This window comes from Trichoderma evansii (genome assembly GCF_050947405.1).
Source record: "Trichoderma evansii strain SZMC 28006 chromosome Unknown GGI43scaffold_21, whole genome shotgun sequence".
Lineage (NCBI taxonomy): Eukaryota > Fungi > Ascomycota > Sordariomycetes > Hypocreales > Hypocreaceae > Trichoderma > Trichoderma evansii.
Window position 1 is genome coordinate 111,685 of NW_028145185.1, and position 16,644 is coordinate 128,328.

At 48.0% G+C, this 16,644-nt stretch overlaps 8 protein-coding genes across 8 annotated transcripts; 4 read left to right on the forward strand and 4 right to left on the reverse strand.

The window, feature by feature from the left end:
* Positions 1 to 261: 261 nt before the first annotated feature.
* GGI43DRAFT_386716 (DNA polymerase subunit Cdc27) lies at positions 262 to 1,830 on the forward strand (the record flags this gene model as incomplete). The annotated part of the gene is made up of 5 exons (XM_083203831.1): positions 262 to 315; positions 390 to 445; positions 501 to 706; positions 763 to 1,602; positions 1,655 to 1,830. The coding sequence occupies 5 exons, from the start codon at positions 262 to 264 to the stop codon at positions 1,828 to 1,830; spliced, it is 1,332 nt and encodes a 443-aa protein (XP_083057385.1).
* A 104-nt stretch (positions 1,831 to 1,934) lies between these two features.
* GGI43DRAFT_386717 (pyridoxal phosphate-dependent transferase) lies at positions 1,935 to 3,480 on the reverse strand (the record flags this gene model as incomplete). The annotated part of the gene is made up of 2 exons (XM_083203832.1): positions 1,935 to 2,855; positions 2,986 to 3,480. The coding sequence occupies 2 exons, from the start codon at positions 3,478 to 3,480 to the stop codon at positions 1,935 to 1,937; spliced, it is 1,416 nt and encodes a 471-aa protein (XP_083057386.1).
* Positions 3,481 to 3,833: 353 nt separating this feature from the next.
* GGI43DRAFT_187573 (glycoside hydrolase family 125 protein) lies at positions 3,834 to 6,009 on the reverse strand. Its single transcript, XM_083199907.1, has 3 exons — positions 5,595 to 6,009; positions 4,322 to 5,529; positions 3,834 to 4,248 (listed from the first exon to the last, which is right to left on the reverse strand). Exons 1-3 carry the CDS (start codon positions 5,732 to 5,734, stop codon positions 3,971 to 3,973), a joined length of 1,626 nt encoding a protein of 541 aa, XP_083057387.1. The 5' UTR covers positions 5,735 to 6,009; the 3' UTR covers positions 3,834 to 3,970.
* A 1-nt stretch (position 6,010) lies between these two features.
* Positions 6,011 to 8,080, reverse strand: GGI43DRAFT_187586 (NuA4 histone acetyltransferase complex catalytic subunit ESA1). The gene is made up of 2 exons (XM_083199908.1): positions 7,578 to 8,080; positions 6,011 to 7,492 (listed from the first exon to the last, which is right to left on the reverse strand). The coding sequence occupies exons 1-2, from the start codon at positions 7,993 to 7,995 to the stop codon at positions 6,402 to 6,404; spliced, it is 1,509 nt and encodes a 502-aa protein (XP_083057388.1). The 5' UTR covers positions 7,996 to 8,080; the 3' UTR covers positions 6,011 to 6,401.
* A 148-nt stretch (positions 8,081 to 8,228) lies between these two features.
* On the forward strand, positions 8,229 to 9,560 carry GGI43DRAFT_187606 (3'-5' exonuclease). The gene has a single exon (XM_083199909.1). The coding sequence runs from the start codon at positions 8,351 to 8,353 to the stop codon at positions 9,311 to 9,313; it is 963 nt and encodes a 320-aa protein (XP_083057389.1). The 5' UTR covers positions 8,229 to 8,350; the 3' UTR covers positions 9,314 to 9,560.
* Positions 9,231 to 11,037, reverse strand: GGI43DRAFT_187625 (cyclopropane-fatty-acyl-phospholipid synthase). Its single transcript, XM_083199910.1, has 4 exons — positions 10,525 to 11,037; positions 9,811 to 10,469; positions 9,504 to 9,759; positions 9,231 to 9,446 (listed from the first exon to the last, which is right to left on the reverse strand). Exons 1-4 carry the CDS (start codon positions 10,894 to 10,896, stop codon positions 9,336 to 9,338), a joined length of 1,398 nt encoding a protein of 465 aa, XP_083057390.1. The 5' UTR covers positions 10,897 to 11,037; the 3' UTR covers positions 9,231 to 9,335.
* Positions 11,038 to 11,461: 424 nt separating this feature from the next.
* On the forward strand, positions 11,462 to 12,615 carry GGI43DRAFT_413465 (ribonuclease H2 subunit C). The gene is made up of 3 exons (XM_083206908.1): positions 11,462 to 11,678; positions 11,742 to 12,040; positions 12,103 to 12,615. Exons 1-3 carry the CDS (start codon positions 11,474 to 11,476, stop codon positions 12,142 to 12,144), a joined length of 546 nt encoding a protein of 181 aa, XP_083057391.1. The 5' UTR covers positions 11,462 to 11,473; the 3' UTR covers positions 12,145 to 12,615.
* On the forward strand, positions 12,604 to 16,105 carry GGI43DRAFT_413467 (MCM DNA helicase complex subunit MCM6). Its single transcript, XM_083206909.1, has 3 exons — positions 12,604 to 13,074; positions 13,133 to 15,614; positions 15,689 to 16,105. Exons 1-3 carry the CDS (start codon positions 12,800 to 12,802, stop codon positions 15,803 to 15,805), a joined length of 2,874 nt encoding a protein of 957 aa, XP_083057392.1. The 5' UTR covers positions 12,604 to 12,799; the 3' UTR covers positions 15,806 to 16,105.
* Positions 16,106 to 16,644: the final 539 nt, after the last annotated feature.

The window sequence follows — 16,644 nt, forward strand, 5'->3', positions numbered from 1 at the left end:
TTATATGCATATACGTATTAAATGCATAGCCCGATGCAGCGTCTAAAGCGGCCCTCAAGGTTGTTTGTCTGCATTAAAGAGGTAAATATGCAGCAAAGCGGACAGATCAAATTGACAGCCACGTGAGTTCGTGTTAAGTGCTGAACGCGCGTGGGCCCAATTGGAGAGCTACCAAGTTGAGACTGCAAGCTTGCGTGACCAGCTATACAGAATAGTCTGCCTTTCACCTTTGGCTTATAGACTAAACGAAAGAGCGCAGCCATGGATGACACTAAAAAGTATCTCTCTGATCGGCTCTTGAGTGAGGAGGTGCCGGTAAGTTTAGATGCGCTTTCAATTGCTGCAATAAGTGCTGGGAATCTCTAACTAAGAATCTATGTTTGGCGCAGGTGACATATCGTCTGCTAAGCAGAGCGCTCAACCTTCGGGTGAATGTTGCTAAACAGTAAATTCAGCTCCCTATGATGTTATTATGAATTATTGTCTGATACAGATTTTAGAAAACTCTATGAATTTTATGAGAGTCAGAATGCTTCTAAAGCAAACTCGATTCATGCCACCTACTTAATCCATGGATCCAAAACGGAAGACCGAGAGCCAGAGGCTGCCGATGCTGAGATGGACAGCTCAGTACCTGAACCTGAACCTCTCTCTGATTATGCTCCCACCAAAACAGTTACCATAGTAGCTGAAGAGGGTCTAAAAGGTCAGACCACAGTGCTAGAGTGAAGCAGTGGCAGTTTTTGCTAATGGTCTGTGTAGATGCATTGGCCGAATATGAAGAAGTCACATCTCTGCATATTTACAGCCTGGCTCCCTTCCCTCAAAGAGACTTGGCGCTGCTATCTGACGTCTCAAAATCGCTGTCTGAGCATAGGAAGGTTGAAGATGCTGCCAAAATGCTGGACACATATGGATTAATCGCGAATCCCAAAGCCCGCAAGAAGGACCGAAAGGGCCGTCCACCAGTTTCAGTTCCTGCCCCAACCCCGAGTGCACCTAAAACTGCCAAACAGGAGACACAATCGGCCACGCCAAAACCCACTCAAGCGGAGAAAGTCAAGCAAGAGACTAAAGAAGCTCCGTCTGCCGATTCCACTCCATCATCAAGTGCTGGAAAGAAACCTCCTGCATCACTAAAACGAGGTTCTTCTGGAGGTATCATGCAATCCTTTGCCAGAGCAGCAGCAAAGCCTCCCAAGCCTAAGCCTGAACCCAAGGCTAAAGACGAGGACACTAGCATGGCTCTGTCTGATGATGGCGAAGCTGATGAGGAAGATCTACCCGGCTCTAAGTCAATAGACTTGGAGGCATTGAAACGGACAAGAAAGGAACGTGAAGAGCAGCTTTTGCGTATGATGGAAGATCCTGAAGACGAAGCAGACGAAAGGGAAGAGGCCAAGAAGGAAGACGAGCAATCAGATGAGGAAATGGAAGAGGCCTCGGAGCCGGAGCCGGAGCCTGAACCCGAACCCGAACCCGAGCAGCTTAAAGAGGACAAAGAGCCTGCAGAGGTGATATCAAATTCCAGCAATGGCCGCCGGAGAGGTAAGCGGCGGGTTATGAAGAAAAAGCGCATATTGGATGATCAGGGATACATGGGTAAGCTGCTTGATCATATTTGCGCCAGGACTTGGCTAAATCTCGTATACAGTAACCATCCAGGAGGCTGCATGGGAGTCTTTCTCTGAAGACGAAGCTCCTCCACCAGCCACGAAGCCGACGCCTTCAGCAACACCCGCTTCATCAACACAGAAGTCAAAGAAGGCAGCACCCGCTGCGAAGAGTGGGAGTCAAGGCAATATCATGTCATTCTTCTCAAAGAAGTAACCAATCTCACATTAGACAAACAGACCAGGAGAGAAACAGAGCTAATGCTATCCATCTACATTAATACATCATAATTCATCCATTGCTATTCACTTGAGTTCAAATTATACCCAACTGCTGACGGGACGATCACTATCTTTGACTCCCGCTACTAATTTCTCATAATAACCGATGTTGGCCTGCATCCGTTGTAACAAGAGCCCAAGTCTCCGGACGCCATCGACAAGCGCTTCTTCGGGTTCCCAGGAGAAGCAGAGTCTGATCTCGTTGTCAAATTTCGCACCTTCTTCGTCCCCTCGAACCGCAAACATGTTTCCTCTTCCAAGAACGATATTCTCCTCTTTTAATGCAGCATCTGAGACTAGCAGTCCTGGTGGCCCCTGAGTCAGTGTAAGCCATACGAAATAGCCACCATAAACGCTCTCGCCCTGTATGCTGGATTCGCGTGGTATGACACCAAAGGGAACCAAGTACTGTTTTACAGCGTCCATCATAATCTTATGTCGCCTCTGTAATGCCGGCCGAGTCTTGGTCTCGATAAAGTTCGCCAGCTCGCCAGTCCGAATCAAATCGGCCAGCATCGCGGCACAAAGCTGACTTGGAGCACCGCCAGACATGGAAGATCCCGTCTTGGATAGTCCTAAAGCAAAAGCTGGAGTAGCCTCTGCCCATCCCGTTCGAACGCCTGGTCCCGCAATCTTGCTAAAGGATCCATTGCTCACTGTATGTCCAAAACCTTGAGGATCATTTTCTGCCTGACCCAATGACATGTCGATATCGCACAGCCGGGGTAGTCTCATTTCTGGCGGTCTTTCAATAGCAGTAGGCCCCACGAGTGGCCACTGCAAGAAATCATAGACGTCGTCACAGATCACGAGAGCATCGTACTTCCGAGCTAGTTTAACAAGATTCTCGCGTCGGTGGACTGACATTGTCTTTCCTGATGGGTTGGAGCATGTCGGCACAACGTAGATGATATGCCTATAGAATTTTCTAAACGGGCCATGACTTTTCAACGGCTTAGGCTGAGAAGCAGAAATTGAAAGGAAGAGAATAATGTCAGCTCTACTGCTCCAAATTCACTCCAATAAACTGGGTCGAAAACATATGGCAAGGGATAGACATTCGTATGGGGGAATGACTCTTTATACTCACCTCCTGTTGTGACTTGAGCTTCTCTGCGCTCTCCCAAGCGATCAACCTCCTCTCCAGCTCCTCAATATCGAACCCCTCGTCATCCTCTGGCACTGCTCTCAATCTTCCCGCGAAGCCCGAGTCCTCGAATATGCTGAACGATAAGTGGTAGCAAGGAGCAACCATCCACACAGCCCTGGTGTAATTCGGATCTGTGAAACTCTGGAGGATGCAAGCCAGATTCTGACTTGCGCCGCCGGTAATACAAATGCGATTGGCATCCGGCTCAACTCCATAATGCTGGCCGAGCCACTGGGCCAGCCTCTCCCTCAGCGGCTCGTAACCTGGGTCAGGTGCATATTGCAGAATGGGGACGCTCTCGACAGGGTCTGCCAGAACGCGCTGGCAGGCTGCTGAAAGGAGATCTGCGGGGAGGAGATCAGGTGAAGGCCATCCGCGCAATAAATTGATTTGCTTTGGCTTTGCTGCTGGAGGAGGAGCGCCTGGGCTAGACATTTTGGCCGTGGATTTCGTCGCAATGAGATGCAAGGAAGTGAGTCTTTGAGAGTTGCTTGGAGCTATTAATCTCAATGAGAGCTGCTTGCCGTTGTGGGACTTGAAGTTACAAGCTTGTGTTAGTGTAGGGCGTGCCTTACACCGCGATATGCCGCGCAAAAGGCGCATATTCTGGGGTAAGGATGGCTAGCTCCTGGAGATGGCGATGAGAGCGGGGACTCATAAAAGGGACGGGAAGTAGTAATATCCATATACTCTCTACCGAACTTCCGAGACTTGCTCGTTGCCGTTCTGATGTCTCACAGGCTTATACAGAGAAGACTAAATTGTGGAGTCATTGGTTGAAGCTCAATGCATGTGTCAAGTGTGGGGTTTGCATATGCTGAGAACTCTTTGAGTCACCAACTGTATTGAGAGCTTGAACATGCTATATTCATTATACTACTATATATAAAAGAGGAATCTTATTTACTCATTTCACTCAATTTATTTAAATCTCATACGGCTCAGCTCCGGGCCCAAAGACCAAATGCGGCTTCCGCTTTGCCAAATCTAAAATCGTCACAGCAAAGACGCCGTTCGCCCAAGCAAACCAGCTTCGCGTGTATTGGGTCGCATAATTGACATCCACACTCTCGTGTATAAGGCCGCGAGGGGATGCTTTCAATACCAAATCGATACATGCCTTGATCTCTTTGTCGTCGTTTGAAGTCTGGGCTTGAAGCAGCAGGCTCATAGGCCAGGCATTTTCCAAGCCAATGTGAGGTCCTAAAAGTTACAAGATGCGTTAGAACTTGATTATTGTATCCTCAGTTGCTGGAATTGGTGGGAAATAACGTACCTCCGATTCCTTGGAAAGCTTTGCCCTTCAAGTAGTATGGGTTGCCCTTCTTTTCCAACAACATCTTCCTGGTGTTTTGATAGACTGGATCGTTCACATCACAGAATCCCATCACTGGAAGAGCAAGAAGCGAAGGGTAGTTGGCATCATCCATCAAGATGGAAGAACCATATCCGTCAACCTCATAGGCGAATACATCGCCATATTTCTTATGCTTGATAACACCGTGCTCCAATACTCCAGCACGGAGCTGCTCGCTCCATTTGGTCAGCTTTCCAGCAAGCGTCTTCTTACCCGCGGCCTGCAACACCTTGGCAGCCCGACCAAGCTCCACAGACATCATGGCATTTGCCGGAATGAAGAAGCCTAGAATAGTAGCATCGTCGCTTGGCCTGAACGCTGAGCGAACCAGCCCGGTGTCGCTATTCAGCGGGTTTCCGACGCCCTGGAGATTGAGTGTCTCGGTGCCAGAATTAGTCCAACGCTGGAAAGTGTAGATGTTTCTTTCATATTGGTTTGTTTCCGGATCAAATGTCGACTGTGACTGCTGCTTCAATACCCCCAGGAGAGTCTCGACGGCGAGAAGCCACCGTTTGTTTACAAAGTCAGTTGACTGGGTGTGATCGTAAAAGTCATTTCCCAGCGCTAAAAAGTGCGCCAGGGAATCGAGCTCGTATTTACACTCGAACACAACGCTCGGCTCGTATGCCGGGTGCACCAGATCGTCCTGACCATTAGCAGAGACGGACAGTTCACTAATTGGAGGTGGCTGGAACGCATTGCAGTACGGCGACTGAATGACATACTCGGACTGCGTGTTGATCGCGCCGAGTATCAAGCTGAAGATGGCGGGATCTTTCTTGGCCAGGGCCTGGTAAGGACGTAATTGATTTGTCGAATCACGCAGCCACTCTGCAATGATATCTCCAGTGATGATAAACGACTGAGGTCCCTCCCATGCGCCATCGTCTTGCCGCCGCCCATCAAGACGGGCAAAGGCCGTTTCTTTCTCGCCGTTGGTATGGAATTTCACGGTTGTATCCGTCGTAGAGGGGAAGGTATTCTCGAAAAGACGTGCCAGATCTGGGTCCTTGATTCTGGACGTTACCTCTTTGATGACCCTCTCGATTTCGTCCGACTGAAACGTCCGGCATTGTGGGCTGGGCCGCTGGAAAGGCAAGGCGAGCGGGCCAGTGCTGAAGGGACGACTACGTTTTTGGTCAGGTCTAGATGCCAATGGGATACAATAACAGGCAAATGGGTTGGAACAAACTGCGGATATGTAGAGTAGAGCGCATAATCAGGACAGAAGTCAGCGTAGTTGGGCAGAGGAACTTGCGAGTCGTCTCGACCATGGACCGGCGTCACTGCGCCGATGCCCAGCAATGCGGCTGCGAATAGCTGGAGAGACATGCTGGCCTTTTGTTGAACTCGAGGTGAATCCCCAATGCGATGTCTCCCTCTTCCAATTCCGAGTGTTATGGATGGAGGAACAAAAGAATGGCTGCTTCGAAGGTGTAGAAGCTCTGGCTGACAGCAGCTGCTGCATGCGCTACAGAATCCCCCACTATCGCACTATCGCCCCCAGAGCTAGACAGCTTTAGCTGCGTTGCCGCTCTCGGAAGCTACGAGGTTCTCAACTACGTCATTTCGAAACAATCGAACTTCAATGTTTCTTTCCAAGGCCACCAACAGTTGTGAATTTCGTGAAGATTAATTAATAAATATTTACTATTTAAAGTGGTAGATATAATCAAAAGTATTGAAGTAGCCAGGCGAACGAGTGGTACAGCGCAGTTAAGACGTACTTATTCAAGGTAAGAAGGATGGCCTTGAATCAAAATCCAAGGGTCAAAAGCAGATATGGGATAATGAACATTTGGTGGATATATCTTGAGTTGAGGGTATCATCAATCTAAGAGTAACTTTTAACAAGGAAAAAAAGGATGAGACATCCATTGCGCTCAGTACAGACAAGGCTATCAACATAAAACCTACTAGGCGCCTGTGCCCCCCCAAAACTCCCATAAACAATATACAATCGTATCTTTTCATACTGGCTGCCAAGCCAACACTTACATTACCAACCCCACGTACGGCTTGATGCTGTAAACACTGGTGGCTTCCACTGGATCTTCTGTGGATCAAGAACCCTCTTCCGTTTGAGCTTTGCCTTTTCCCGCTGTTCAATAAGTTTCTCTGGTATCACGATTTTGTGATCGCTCTTGTGATACACTTGCATTTTCATGGCTTGCAGCGTGTGTTCCACATCCTGCGTCGTCATTGCGAGAGCCGTCGAGATGGCTTCAATCGTCGCCTTCTCTTCTCGCTCGTTGTAGCCCAGTAGTATATCCAGAATATTTTCAGACCAATACTGACGGTAACTGAGGAGACCAAGATCGGACAAAGGCTTCTCTGGAGAGCCCAGTTTGCCTTCAATCTTGGACAGCTCATATGAGAACTGAATCAAGAGACGACCGTAGCCTTTCCGCTGATATTGTGGAAGTGTCAGAATACAAGCTACATTGTATGCATCAGCACTTTCCTTTTCCTTGGAAAAGTATCCTACGACATGGCATCCCTTATCTGTTCGCGTAGTCATGACATAGAACAGGAAGGGATCTACATCGTAGTAGAGTGTCTTGTGGTCGAGAAACATCTTGGATAAGAGACACAGATTGCGACACCAGGTCCGCTGCCGCCGTCCATCGATCTCGAAAAAGGATACGTAGTCGTCTCGGTAGATCTCATTGCCCGGTGGGTGCTGCAACGTACACTTCTTTCGGTGTCGTGTGAACGCTATTTCATCCCCATAGTAACTGAGACAAAATTCACAGATATATATGACATCTTCTTGCGCAAAAATCTCTGGGTAAGGCGAGAAGTACCATGGGAATAAGTCGTGCTTTCCAAACTGGACTTTTGATATATTTCTGATTCGAGAAATTTCGGCCGGATTTTGGGTCATTGAACCGGAAGTGCGCAGCTTTTCGATCTCTTCCTCTCGACTAAAGCCATGATCGTCTTTCTTGTCTTCCTCTTCTTTTTCATCGGCGAGCAGGTCGTCTCCTGCACCTGGTGTTGCGCTCGCTTCAAAACTGACGTTTGCCTGTGAGTCTGCTTCCGGCCCCACTGATGAGGATTTTCGCTGGCTTTGCGCTTCGTTAAGATCTGTTGGTGCGATTCAAACAGTTAGCGCCATTCAGAACTGGTTGTTGAAATCGTCTATAATGCAGTATGTGATAATCAGACTTACCCGTCCATGGGTGCGGTGTTGTAGCTTCGCTATTGACAGACTGTTCGCGCTTCCCAGGTCTCTTCTGTGATTTCTTTGATACTTGCGACTTCTTCGGTTGAGCTGATGGAACTTTCTTGGTTTTGGAGTCCTTTGGCTTGTCTTTTTCGGGATTTGGCCATTCGACGTCCTGTGTGAAGTCGATTCTCGCAACCGGTACCCATTCGTCCAAACGCTTGTTGAAATTGTCAAAGTTGCAGTAGAAATGCTTCCCAGACTTTGTTTCTTTTATGCTCAGAATTTCGGCTCGTCGCGGCTGGCCATCCTTCTCGACCCAAGCAATGCAGCCCATCTTCAGCGTCTCCGGCGTCGCCTTTCCTTTCTGGCGCGGGGTGTCGGAGCCGACAGAGGGCTCACCATGGGGGGTGCCGCCAGCCATGATGGAAACCTTATCAATGTCTGTAAATTTGATGAAGGTTGGATGGAATCCGAGAATGCGATGCGAGGGGCCTGGCAGAATATCATGGCCTATTTAGCGTCGCATGTTTCTAGCTTAGCTTTATCGTTTATCGTAAGGCGGTGAAAGCCTTGTGTCTCAGTACAGCGATATCCCCCAAATTCATAAGTAACGCTTATAGTAATAAAACTCATAGTTGCTTGAGATTGCTTTTACAAACTTCACGATCAAAACCAAGTTCAATCTCAAGATTAAGTTCACCGCTATATTTTAGATGATTAACGCATGATGCGGCTTCTTCTTCATTAGAAAGCTTCTCCGGCCCATATCTGTAAGGATGGCCGAACTATCTTCTAATTGGAAAATACTTCAAGCCCGATTAAAGGCTGGAGCAGCTTCCCAACCACCAGCAAAACGAAAAGCTGAAGAGCAGTTACAATCCTCAGCCAAAAGAAAATCTATTGGAAAATCCGAGAGCAAATCCAGTGTGCCGCCAAGTCGCAAGAAGAAGGCTTCTGCTCATAGAATGGGCGGCGTCCAAAGTTCAACCACGGTAGACAAGCCAAAGCAAAGTCCATCTCCTTCCTTAGCGATATGGGCCAAGGATCATGAGGTCTCTACAGAGGATCTGGCAGAGGCCTATGGCCTAGGGGTCAAAGGCAACACAATGATGCTCGCATCTGAGAAAGACAAAGTTAATCATGGTCTTTCCAGTGGAGTTGAGATTGGAAAGTATGTCGCCATCGACTGCGAGATGGTAGGAGTTGGGCCAGCTGGACATGAATCTGCACTGGCACGCATTAGTGCTGTTGATTTCCACGGGCGACAACTCTACGACTCCTATGTGAAGCCGGTTGAACGTGTCACCAACTGGAGAACGGCCGTGAGTGGAATATCCCAAAAAGAGATGAGATTCGCAAGAGATTTCAGCGAAGTTCAAAAAGAAGTCGACGACATCATCAAGGACAGGATTTTAATTGGTCACGATATCAAGCATGACTTGGATGCTCTCAAACTCAGCCACTCTCCAAGGAATATACGCGATACTGCCAAGTACCCGGCCTTCAAAAAGTATGGCAACGGACGGAAGCCCGCATTAAAAATTCTTGCTAAAGAAATCCTTGGTATCGAGATTCAAAGTGGTCCGCACTCTAGCACTGAGGATGCTAGAGCTACCATGCTCTTGTTTCGGAAGCATAAATCTGGTTTTGATATGGATAATATGAACCGATATGCTCCAAAACAGACGGCCAACGCCAGCGGATCTCGTTCGAAGAAGAAGTCCAAGAAGAAGGCATGATGAACACAAATCTCTTTGAATCCTACAACGGAATCCCATCCATCAATTCTGATGACCCCTCACGAGCGACTGTGATGATTACATCACCAAGCGTTTTGGTGAGAAAGCCGGCTTCGCAGTATGAGAAATAATACTATAGTTGGTTGGATCAATAGGTATCAAGAATAATCCATGCGGTGTTCTTTCTTACCTCCCATTTTTTGCGGAAAACTTGGATAGCTTCCTTGGTCATATTAGGATGCTCTCTAAGCAGCGCAGGTCGAATGGTTTTCTCAAATCTACCCAAGAAGCTTTCTCTCCAAAGTCGGAGTGTTTTGGCATAATGACCGCCGATATTTTCTACCTTTTCAATGACTAATGATCCCTGAGATTGACGACTGATGTGGTTCAGGATCTGGGTGGTGGACGGGAGATAGCCGCCGGGAAAGATGTATTGGTTGATAAAACTAGAGCGATTAGCAAGCTTGAAACTCCAAAATTGTTCGGTCAATACCTACTCTTTAGACTTAGAATATGCTTCATGGCGCCCTTCGGGCATTGTAATACACTGGAACATGGCGATGCCTCCATTGGGCTTGAGAAATCGGTGCACGCAGTCGAAATAATCAGTGAGGTAATCCTGTCCAACGGCCTCCAGCATCTCTATAGAGATAATTTTATCATAGGGAATCATTGGAACTGGCAATTCTCGATAATCCTGGAGTCTCACCTCGATTCTGTCGTCTAATCCAGCTTCCTCGATCCTTTTATCTGCCATGGCTTTCTGCTCAGTAGACAGAGTTATGGTTGTCACCTGGCAGCCAGTTCTCTTCACTGCTTCAATGGCGAATGAACCCCATCCGGTACCAATTTCCAAAACATGATCGCTAGGCTGTATTCTTGCGCCCTCGATGAAATAGATGAGCTTCCTGAGCTGCGCAGACTCCAACGCCTCATCGCTGTCTGGTTGACTGCAATCCCAAATTGGGCATGAATAAGTCATATCTGGAGACAGAAACGCTGCAAACATATCATTGCTGATGTCGTAGTGCGCGGAAACATTGAGGAGTGCATTGGAAAGGGTATTTGTAGACCGAGCCAAATTAGACACAACAGACGAGAATTGAGAAAACCACGTAGTACCATTATTCAACTGTTCGCGATTCATAATGAATAACTGTAAAAGAATAAGTAATTGATACAAAATTGTTATATATTGAGCGATGTTTTACCAGAAAGAAGGAAGTCAAATCATCACACTCGAAGTCTTTAAGCATGTAAGCCTCGGCAAACCCCATATCGGCGAATAAGAAAAGTCGCATCCAGAACTCTGCCTTCTTGATCACAATCTTGACAGGAGGTACGTTTTTTATTCGATGTCGAGGCCGAGCACCCATAGCTGTGTTCTCCGTTGCTTCTATATCTTTCTGTCCAAACATATAGTTCGTCTGGTCCGATTCGTCAACCAGCAACAGAGTGCCAATCTGTATTTGAGATAAGACGGATAAAATGGATGACTTGGCTACCCTATGAGTCGGATTCCATGTTAGACCACCGAGATTGCTGCGCAATCTATCTATACTTTGGCTTAACATTTTTGACATGTTTTATAAGAGTTTTCCACTGCTATATTGTTCTTACAAAGTGAAGCGAGTAGAGGTGGGGAGAGATGACCCGCGTGGAATGTTTGACAGAGAAAGCAGCCCGTGTTGCTTTATATAGATCCAGCTCTCGAACTTTCTTTCTCTACTTTCTCTAATTCTTGAAATTACAGCTACTGTCAGAGAATTTGATTGTATTGGCCGGAATATGAAGAAATATCTCTGCTGCAGTACTTAACAAAGACCAATGACATAGACCATCTCAAGTCAATATTAGCTACATCATATATAACCACCATGGCTTGAACTATAACCAGTAATAGATTGTCTACTTCGAACTATAGATGTTACTAGTCCACGAAGAGAATAATCTGTCTCGATATGTGTAACTGGGTGGCTGGCTGGCGATCTGAGATTTCAGCAGCGGCTCCCACAATCGTGGATCGAAGAAGCTACCCGGTAGCGCTTCACATGGTAGCTCCATTTTCGGGTTAGCGCCTGAAAACGCTCCAGCATCGCGGCTCCGACAGATCTCAGATTAGATAAGAAACTAATTAAGCAGTGGCGCGTCTGGCTTTCAATGCGACGCGAGCTGAGGGACAGCATCTTCAACTTGCCATACAAGACCCAATTATCATTCACTATGGCCCAACCTCCAATGCTCGAAATCCGCAAGGATGAAGCTACCAAAAACCAGGGAATTGTCAACGTACTCCCTTGCCGCGTCCACCATACCGGGTCGATCGAGCCGTCTTCAGCCTATTGGAATCCCAGTGTAGATGAGAGTGAGCACAAAACCCTCCAAAGATTGGTTTACAACGACAGACTGATATTTTCTTTCCTTCTAGACGAAACCAGAACCGTCTACATCCGAGGCAGAAAACTTCAGGGAAAAACTGCATCATTACCAGCGAACTGTCGAGGAGTCGTTCTCCAGCGAAAAGACGACGAACCTAGCACTGCCGAGCAGCCGGATGTCATGATAGTCGGAGAAGATGGAGAAGACGAATCTGCTCCTAGAATCGGAACAATGCACGCTGTAACTGAATTCGACAAGATCGTTGTCTGGTCCCACGATGTGCTTGCCGATGCTTCGTCCGATCCCTATCTGAGAGGTGTAGAGGAATGGCTTCAAGTGGCGGATAGCGTAAGTTTATGCATAAATATTGCAGAAGATTGGATGGCAGATTTTAATTTTCTGTTCTACAGATACACTCATACTCTACCGAGGACGGCGAGAATGCGAAATGAGCGTCGATACGATGGCCAGCAACTGCGCCATACCACGATTATTTCATGATACCCACACTCTTAAACTGCAGAAGACCAACGACTTGGGGACGCCCAATTTTTGAATAATACGATGAATGAATGGCGGCATATAGAGCCTCTTGATACCTAATTAGGTAATTGAATTTTACAATTTGCATGCATGGTGAAGTGACCAGCAGCAAGGGGAACTCTGGATGACTGGCTACACGCACTATATGGAGGGAATGCAAAGAACGATAAAGAGGAAGAGAAAGATCCTCACCGTGCTCCTGGTTGAGAGCTCTTCAAACTATAATTTATACTGGAGAAAGGACCTGGCCATCAACACCCAGTAGAAATAGCATATTTAGTAGGATATAAACCCCTAGAGTGCTTCAAGCTCCAAGTAGATGCAATCAATTAAGTTTCGCGTCGCGCTAGCCCTAAACCGGGATCCCTGAAACGCGCTCCACGCGCGTTGCTCCCTCCAACCAAATCCAGCCCACTTCACCTCCAAATTTGGCTGCGATAATCTTTTGCACCAGCTTGCCCAAGGCACGGCCCAACCTGCACTGCTTCAATTGCGCATCTCCTCGCATTCGCATTCTCGCCGAAGCTGCCCTTGGCCAATTCTGATTACATTCACAGGGCCACAATGGCTACCCCCGGCGATTCCAACTTCATGATGTCGGACGGCTTAGCCCCGCAGAGGCGGCCTGGAGGCTTCCCCTCGTCCTCATCAGCTCGTCCGCGGGGTCCTCCGTCAGAGAACATGGGAACGCCCCGTGGTGACGATTATGGCGACGCCGACGGCTTTGCTGACGACCAGCTTCCACGCAGCTCGCGTATTCCAGATGCGGCCAGTATCCCCAAGGTCGAGGACCGAATTGGTATCCTCGTCCAGGAGCACTTTGAGGGCTTCATCGAAAAGTGAGGTTTTACGCTTGAAGCAGTTTTCCAGCGACTGTTGCTAACTATTGGGTACCAGCTTCATCGAAGACCCTCTTTCGTCAGGTGCACCCCCCTCTAGTGCCGCCACAACGAACAAGTACTATATTGCCCAGATCAGGGGCATGCGAACATATCAACTCTCTACCTTCTACGTCGACTATAAGCATCTAGCCGCCTGGGAGAATGGCAGTCTTGCAGACGGTATCATTCGTCAATACTACCGATTCCTCCCTTTCCTTACCGCCGCACTGCACAACATGATTGCCAAATATGAGGCTCAATACTTTCGTGAGCATCGTCAGGCCACCGCATCCAGCAAGCTGAGCACCTCTGGCGCTAGCCAATACGGTTCAGCAACCCAGAGCGATGTGTCCCAGAGAAAGAACGAGCACCAGCAGACCGATAAGCTCTTCTCTATTGCGTTTTATAACTTGCCGCTGGTCTCCCGAGTTCGAGGCCTGAGAGCTGCCAACATCGGCCAGCTGCTATCTATTTCCGGTACCGTTACCAGAACGTCCGAAGTACGACCTGAATTGTCTCTGGCTACTTTTGTTTGCGAAGCCTGCCGCTCTGTCGTCCCCAACGTCGAACAAACATTCCGATACACTGAGCCAACACAATGCCCTAACCAGACATGTCAAAACCGTGTCTCATGGCAGCTGGATATCCGGCATAGCACTTTCGTCGATTGGCAGAAGGTCCGCATTCAGGAAAACAGCTCTGAAATCCCCACAGGCAGCATGCCCCGTACTATGGATGTAATTATGAGAGGCGAGATTGTTGATCGAGCCAAAGCAGGTGAAAAATGCATCTTTACTGGTGCTTTGATTGTCGTACCGGATGTCAGCCAACTTGGTCTTCCTGGTTTACGGCCTACAGCGGTCCGTGACGACCGCGGTGCGCCTCGTGGAGCTGATGTTGGCGGTAACGGTATCTCTGGTCTCAAAGCCCTTGGTGTTCGAGATTTGACTTATCGCTTGGCATTCCTTGCCTGCATGGTGGCACCTGATACCACTTCCACAGGCCAGTCTGCTGCAAGTGGTGCTGCAGATGCTATTAGTGCTCTTACTCAGAATGGTCGTAATGCTGCGGAAGGTACTGAGTCGGTGGAAGAAGCCCAAGCTGCAGTTTTGGCGTCTATGAATCCCGCCGAGATTGAGGATCTGCGATCTATGGTCCACGGCGATCATATCTATTCTCGACTGGTCAACTCCATTGCTCCAACAGTGTATGGGCATGAAGTTGTCAAAAAGGGTATCCTCTTACAGCTCATGTCTGGTGTCAGCAAAACCACGGCTGAGGGAATGCAGTTGAGAGGTGATATCAACATTTGCATCGTTGGAGACCCTTCAACGTCCAAGTCCCAATTTCTCAAATACGTATGCTCCTTCGCACCACGCGCAGTGTACACCAGTGGCAAAGCCTCGTCCGCCGCTGGTTTAACAGCCGCCGTTGTCAAGGATGAGGAAACGGGAGAGTTTACCATCGAGGCTGGAGCACTTATGCTGGCGGATAATGGTATTTGCGCAATTGACGAATTCGACAAGATGGATGTTGTTGATCAGGTTGCTATCCACGAAGCTATGGAACAGCAGACAATTTCTATTGCCAAGGCCGGCATTCAAGCAACGCTCAATGCGCGCACCAGTATCTTGGCTGCGGCCAACCCGGTTGGCGGTCGCTATAACCGTAAAACTACTCTCCGCGCCAACATCAACATGTCAGCTCCCATTATGTCTCGTTTTGATTTGTTCTTCGTAGTCTTGGATGAGTGCTCCGAGTCATTCGACCGCCACCTTTCTGAGCATATTGTTAGAGTCCACCAGCGCCGTGACGAGGCCATCACCCCTGAGTTCAGCACCGAACAACTCCAGCGATATATCCGCTTTGCAAGGACATTCCGTCCTGAGTTTACGGATGAGGCGAGAGAATGCCTTGTTGAGAAGTATAAAGAGCTCCGAGCTGATGACGCCCAGGGTGGTGCCGGCAAGAACTCGTACAGAATTACGGTTCGTCAGTTGGAAAGTATGATTCGTCTCTCTGAGGCTATTGCCAAGGTCAACTGCGTTGAAGAAATTTCACCTACAATGGTGATTGAAGCGTTTAACCTCTTGCGCCAAAGTATCATCTCTGTTGAGCATGACGATGTCGAAATGGAGGAGACAGACGATACTCACGAAGACAACGAGACACTTCGTCGCGCTGCAGATGCGGCCTCTGGCATCACCCCCGCGGAGGACCACGAAGGCGATGCTGCCATGGCAGAAGAAGGCCAAGATGGCGCAGATCAAGTCGCCTCTGCTAGAAAGAAGCACACCATCACTTATGACACGTATGTCGCAATGATGAATATGTTTGTCCAGAGAGTGAACGAGGATGAGGCTGGCACCGGCGACGGTGTCGAGGGCAGCGTTCTCATCAACTGGTATCTGGAGCAGAAGGAAGAGGAGATGGATGGAGAAGAAGATTACCACAGGGAGAAGACTCTGGCGAATATGGTTCTAAGAAAGATGGTCAAGGTAAGTTTTTATCTGCAATATCACTATTTCTCACTCACTGTATTACATGATCTAACAATTCCGCTTTCCAATAGGACAACATCCTCATGGCGCTCAGGGGCGAAGGTCTCACAGATGGCGCAGGCCCATCAGCTACGCCTGCGAATGTCGTCTATGTTCTGCACCCCAACTGTGCGGTTGAAGAGATTTAGACAAAGTAATCATGTTTTAATGTACTTGGCCTTGGGCACTATCTACGTGACGGCCCTGCAACTCCTCTTTCTAGCTGTTTAGAAAGAGAAAGCACAAGTTATACAAGAGTTGGTGGAAGGGAAGAAACAGTAATACAATGATATACCAAGTACCGAGGGAGTTTGGAGTTGGAGGAATACGTATATAAAAATGACCAGATGTCAAAGGATGTTGGATGGATGCATGGATACATTAACGTAATGACATGATAGAAAAAACCATAGTGGATCTACGAGAAATAATAAAACCACATCACATCACTGTAGCATATTGATATGGCACAACGAGAGGAAACAAGTTATAATGAGCAAAAAAAAGTCAACACATTTGGCATATTTTCTGTAGAATATTGCACTACTTCACGTCATGTGAACGAGTACCTTGTTTCCCCAACCGTTTCTTCCCTTCCAAAAAAGGGGGAGGAGGGCCTTACAATCGCCAGAAGCCTGCTCTGCAAGCTCTCCAGAGCCCAAATGTCCGTCATTCCATTAATAGTAGCTAGAGGGGTCGGGCTCAAGATATGCCAGGACACCATATTCCATATCTGTACTCGTACAGTTTTACCAGTGAAGCCCTACCAGATTGGCAAGAGGCCAAAGATCGCGTAAAAGAGGGTTTTTGGTCGTTATGATTGTGGAAAGTCGTACTACGAGCGTGAGAGATGCGAAAGTTGCTTGTGTGTCTTCTCTCACTCCTTGTTGCTCCTGTAGACGATGCCTCTTCCCTTAGAACTGGTAGGTAGGTAGTAGCCAGTGTGGCTGGCAAATACAAGAATGAAAATCAGGCTCAGCTTAGCAAG

Bases quoted from the DNA above. Each gene is read 5' to 3' on its own strand.
- GGI43DRAFT_187573 (XM_083199907.1), bottom strand. From the start codon at position 5,734: ATGTCTCTCCAGCTATTCGCAGCCGCATTGCTGGGCATCGGCGCAGTG. The intron at 5,530-5,594 runs GTTTGTTCCAAC...CCAAAAACGTAG, and splicing joins CTCTACTCTACATATCCGCA to TCGTCCCTTCAGCACTGGCC. The intron at 4,249-4,321 runs GTACGTTATTTC...TGTAACTTTTAG, and splicing joins AGCTTTCCAAGGAATCGGAG to GACCTCACATTGGCTTGGAA.
- GGI43DRAFT_187586 (XM_083199908.1), bottom strand. From the start codon at position 7,995: ATGGCTGGCGGCACCCCCCATGGTGAGCCCTCTGTCGGCTCCGACACC. The intron at 7,493-7,577 runs GTAAGTCTGATT...TCGCACCAACAG, and splicing joins AACACCGCACCCATGGACGG to ATCTTAACGAAGCGCAAAGC.
- GGI43DRAFT_187606 (XM_083199909.1), top strand. From the start codon at position 8,351: ATGGCCGAACTATCTTCTAATTGGAAAATACTTCAAGCCCGATTAAAG.
- GGI43DRAFT_187625 (XM_083199910.1), bottom strand. From the start codon at position 10,896: ATGTCAAAAATGTTAAGCCAAAGTATAGATAGATTGCGCAGCAATCTC. The intron at 9,760-9,810 runs GTAGGTATTGAC...TAATCGCTCTAG, and splicing joins GCATATTCTAAGTCTAAAGA to TTTTATCAACCAATACATCT. The intron at 9,447-9,503 runs GTAAGAAAGAAC...AACCAACTATAG, and splicing joins TTTTCCGCAAAAAATGGGAG to TATTATTTCTCATACTGCGA.
- GGI43DRAFT_413465 (XM_083206908.1), top strand. From the start codon at position 11,474: ATGCGACGCGAGCTGAGGGACAGCATCTTCAACTTGCCATACAAGACC. The intron at 11,679-11,741 runs GTGAGCACAAAA...CTTTCCTTCTAG, and splicing joins GAATCCCAGTGTAGATGAGA to ACGAAACCAGAACCGTCTAC. The intron at 12,041-12,102 runs GTAAGTTTATGC...TCTGTTCTACAG, and splicing joins GGCTTCAAGTGGCGGATAGC to ATACACTCATACTCTACCGA.
- GGI43DRAFT_413467 (XM_083206909.1), top strand. From the start codon at position 12,800: ATGGCTACCCCCGGCGATTCCAACTTCATGATGTCGGACGGCTTAGCC. The intron at 13,075-13,132 runs GTGAGGTTTTAC...ATTGGGTACCAG, and splicing joins TTTGAGGGCTTCATCGAAAA to CTTCATCGAAGACCCTCTTT. The intron at 15,615-15,688 runs GTAAGTTTTTAT...GCTTTCCAATAG, and splicing joins TTCTAAGAAAGATGGTCAAG to GACAACATCCTCATGGCGCT.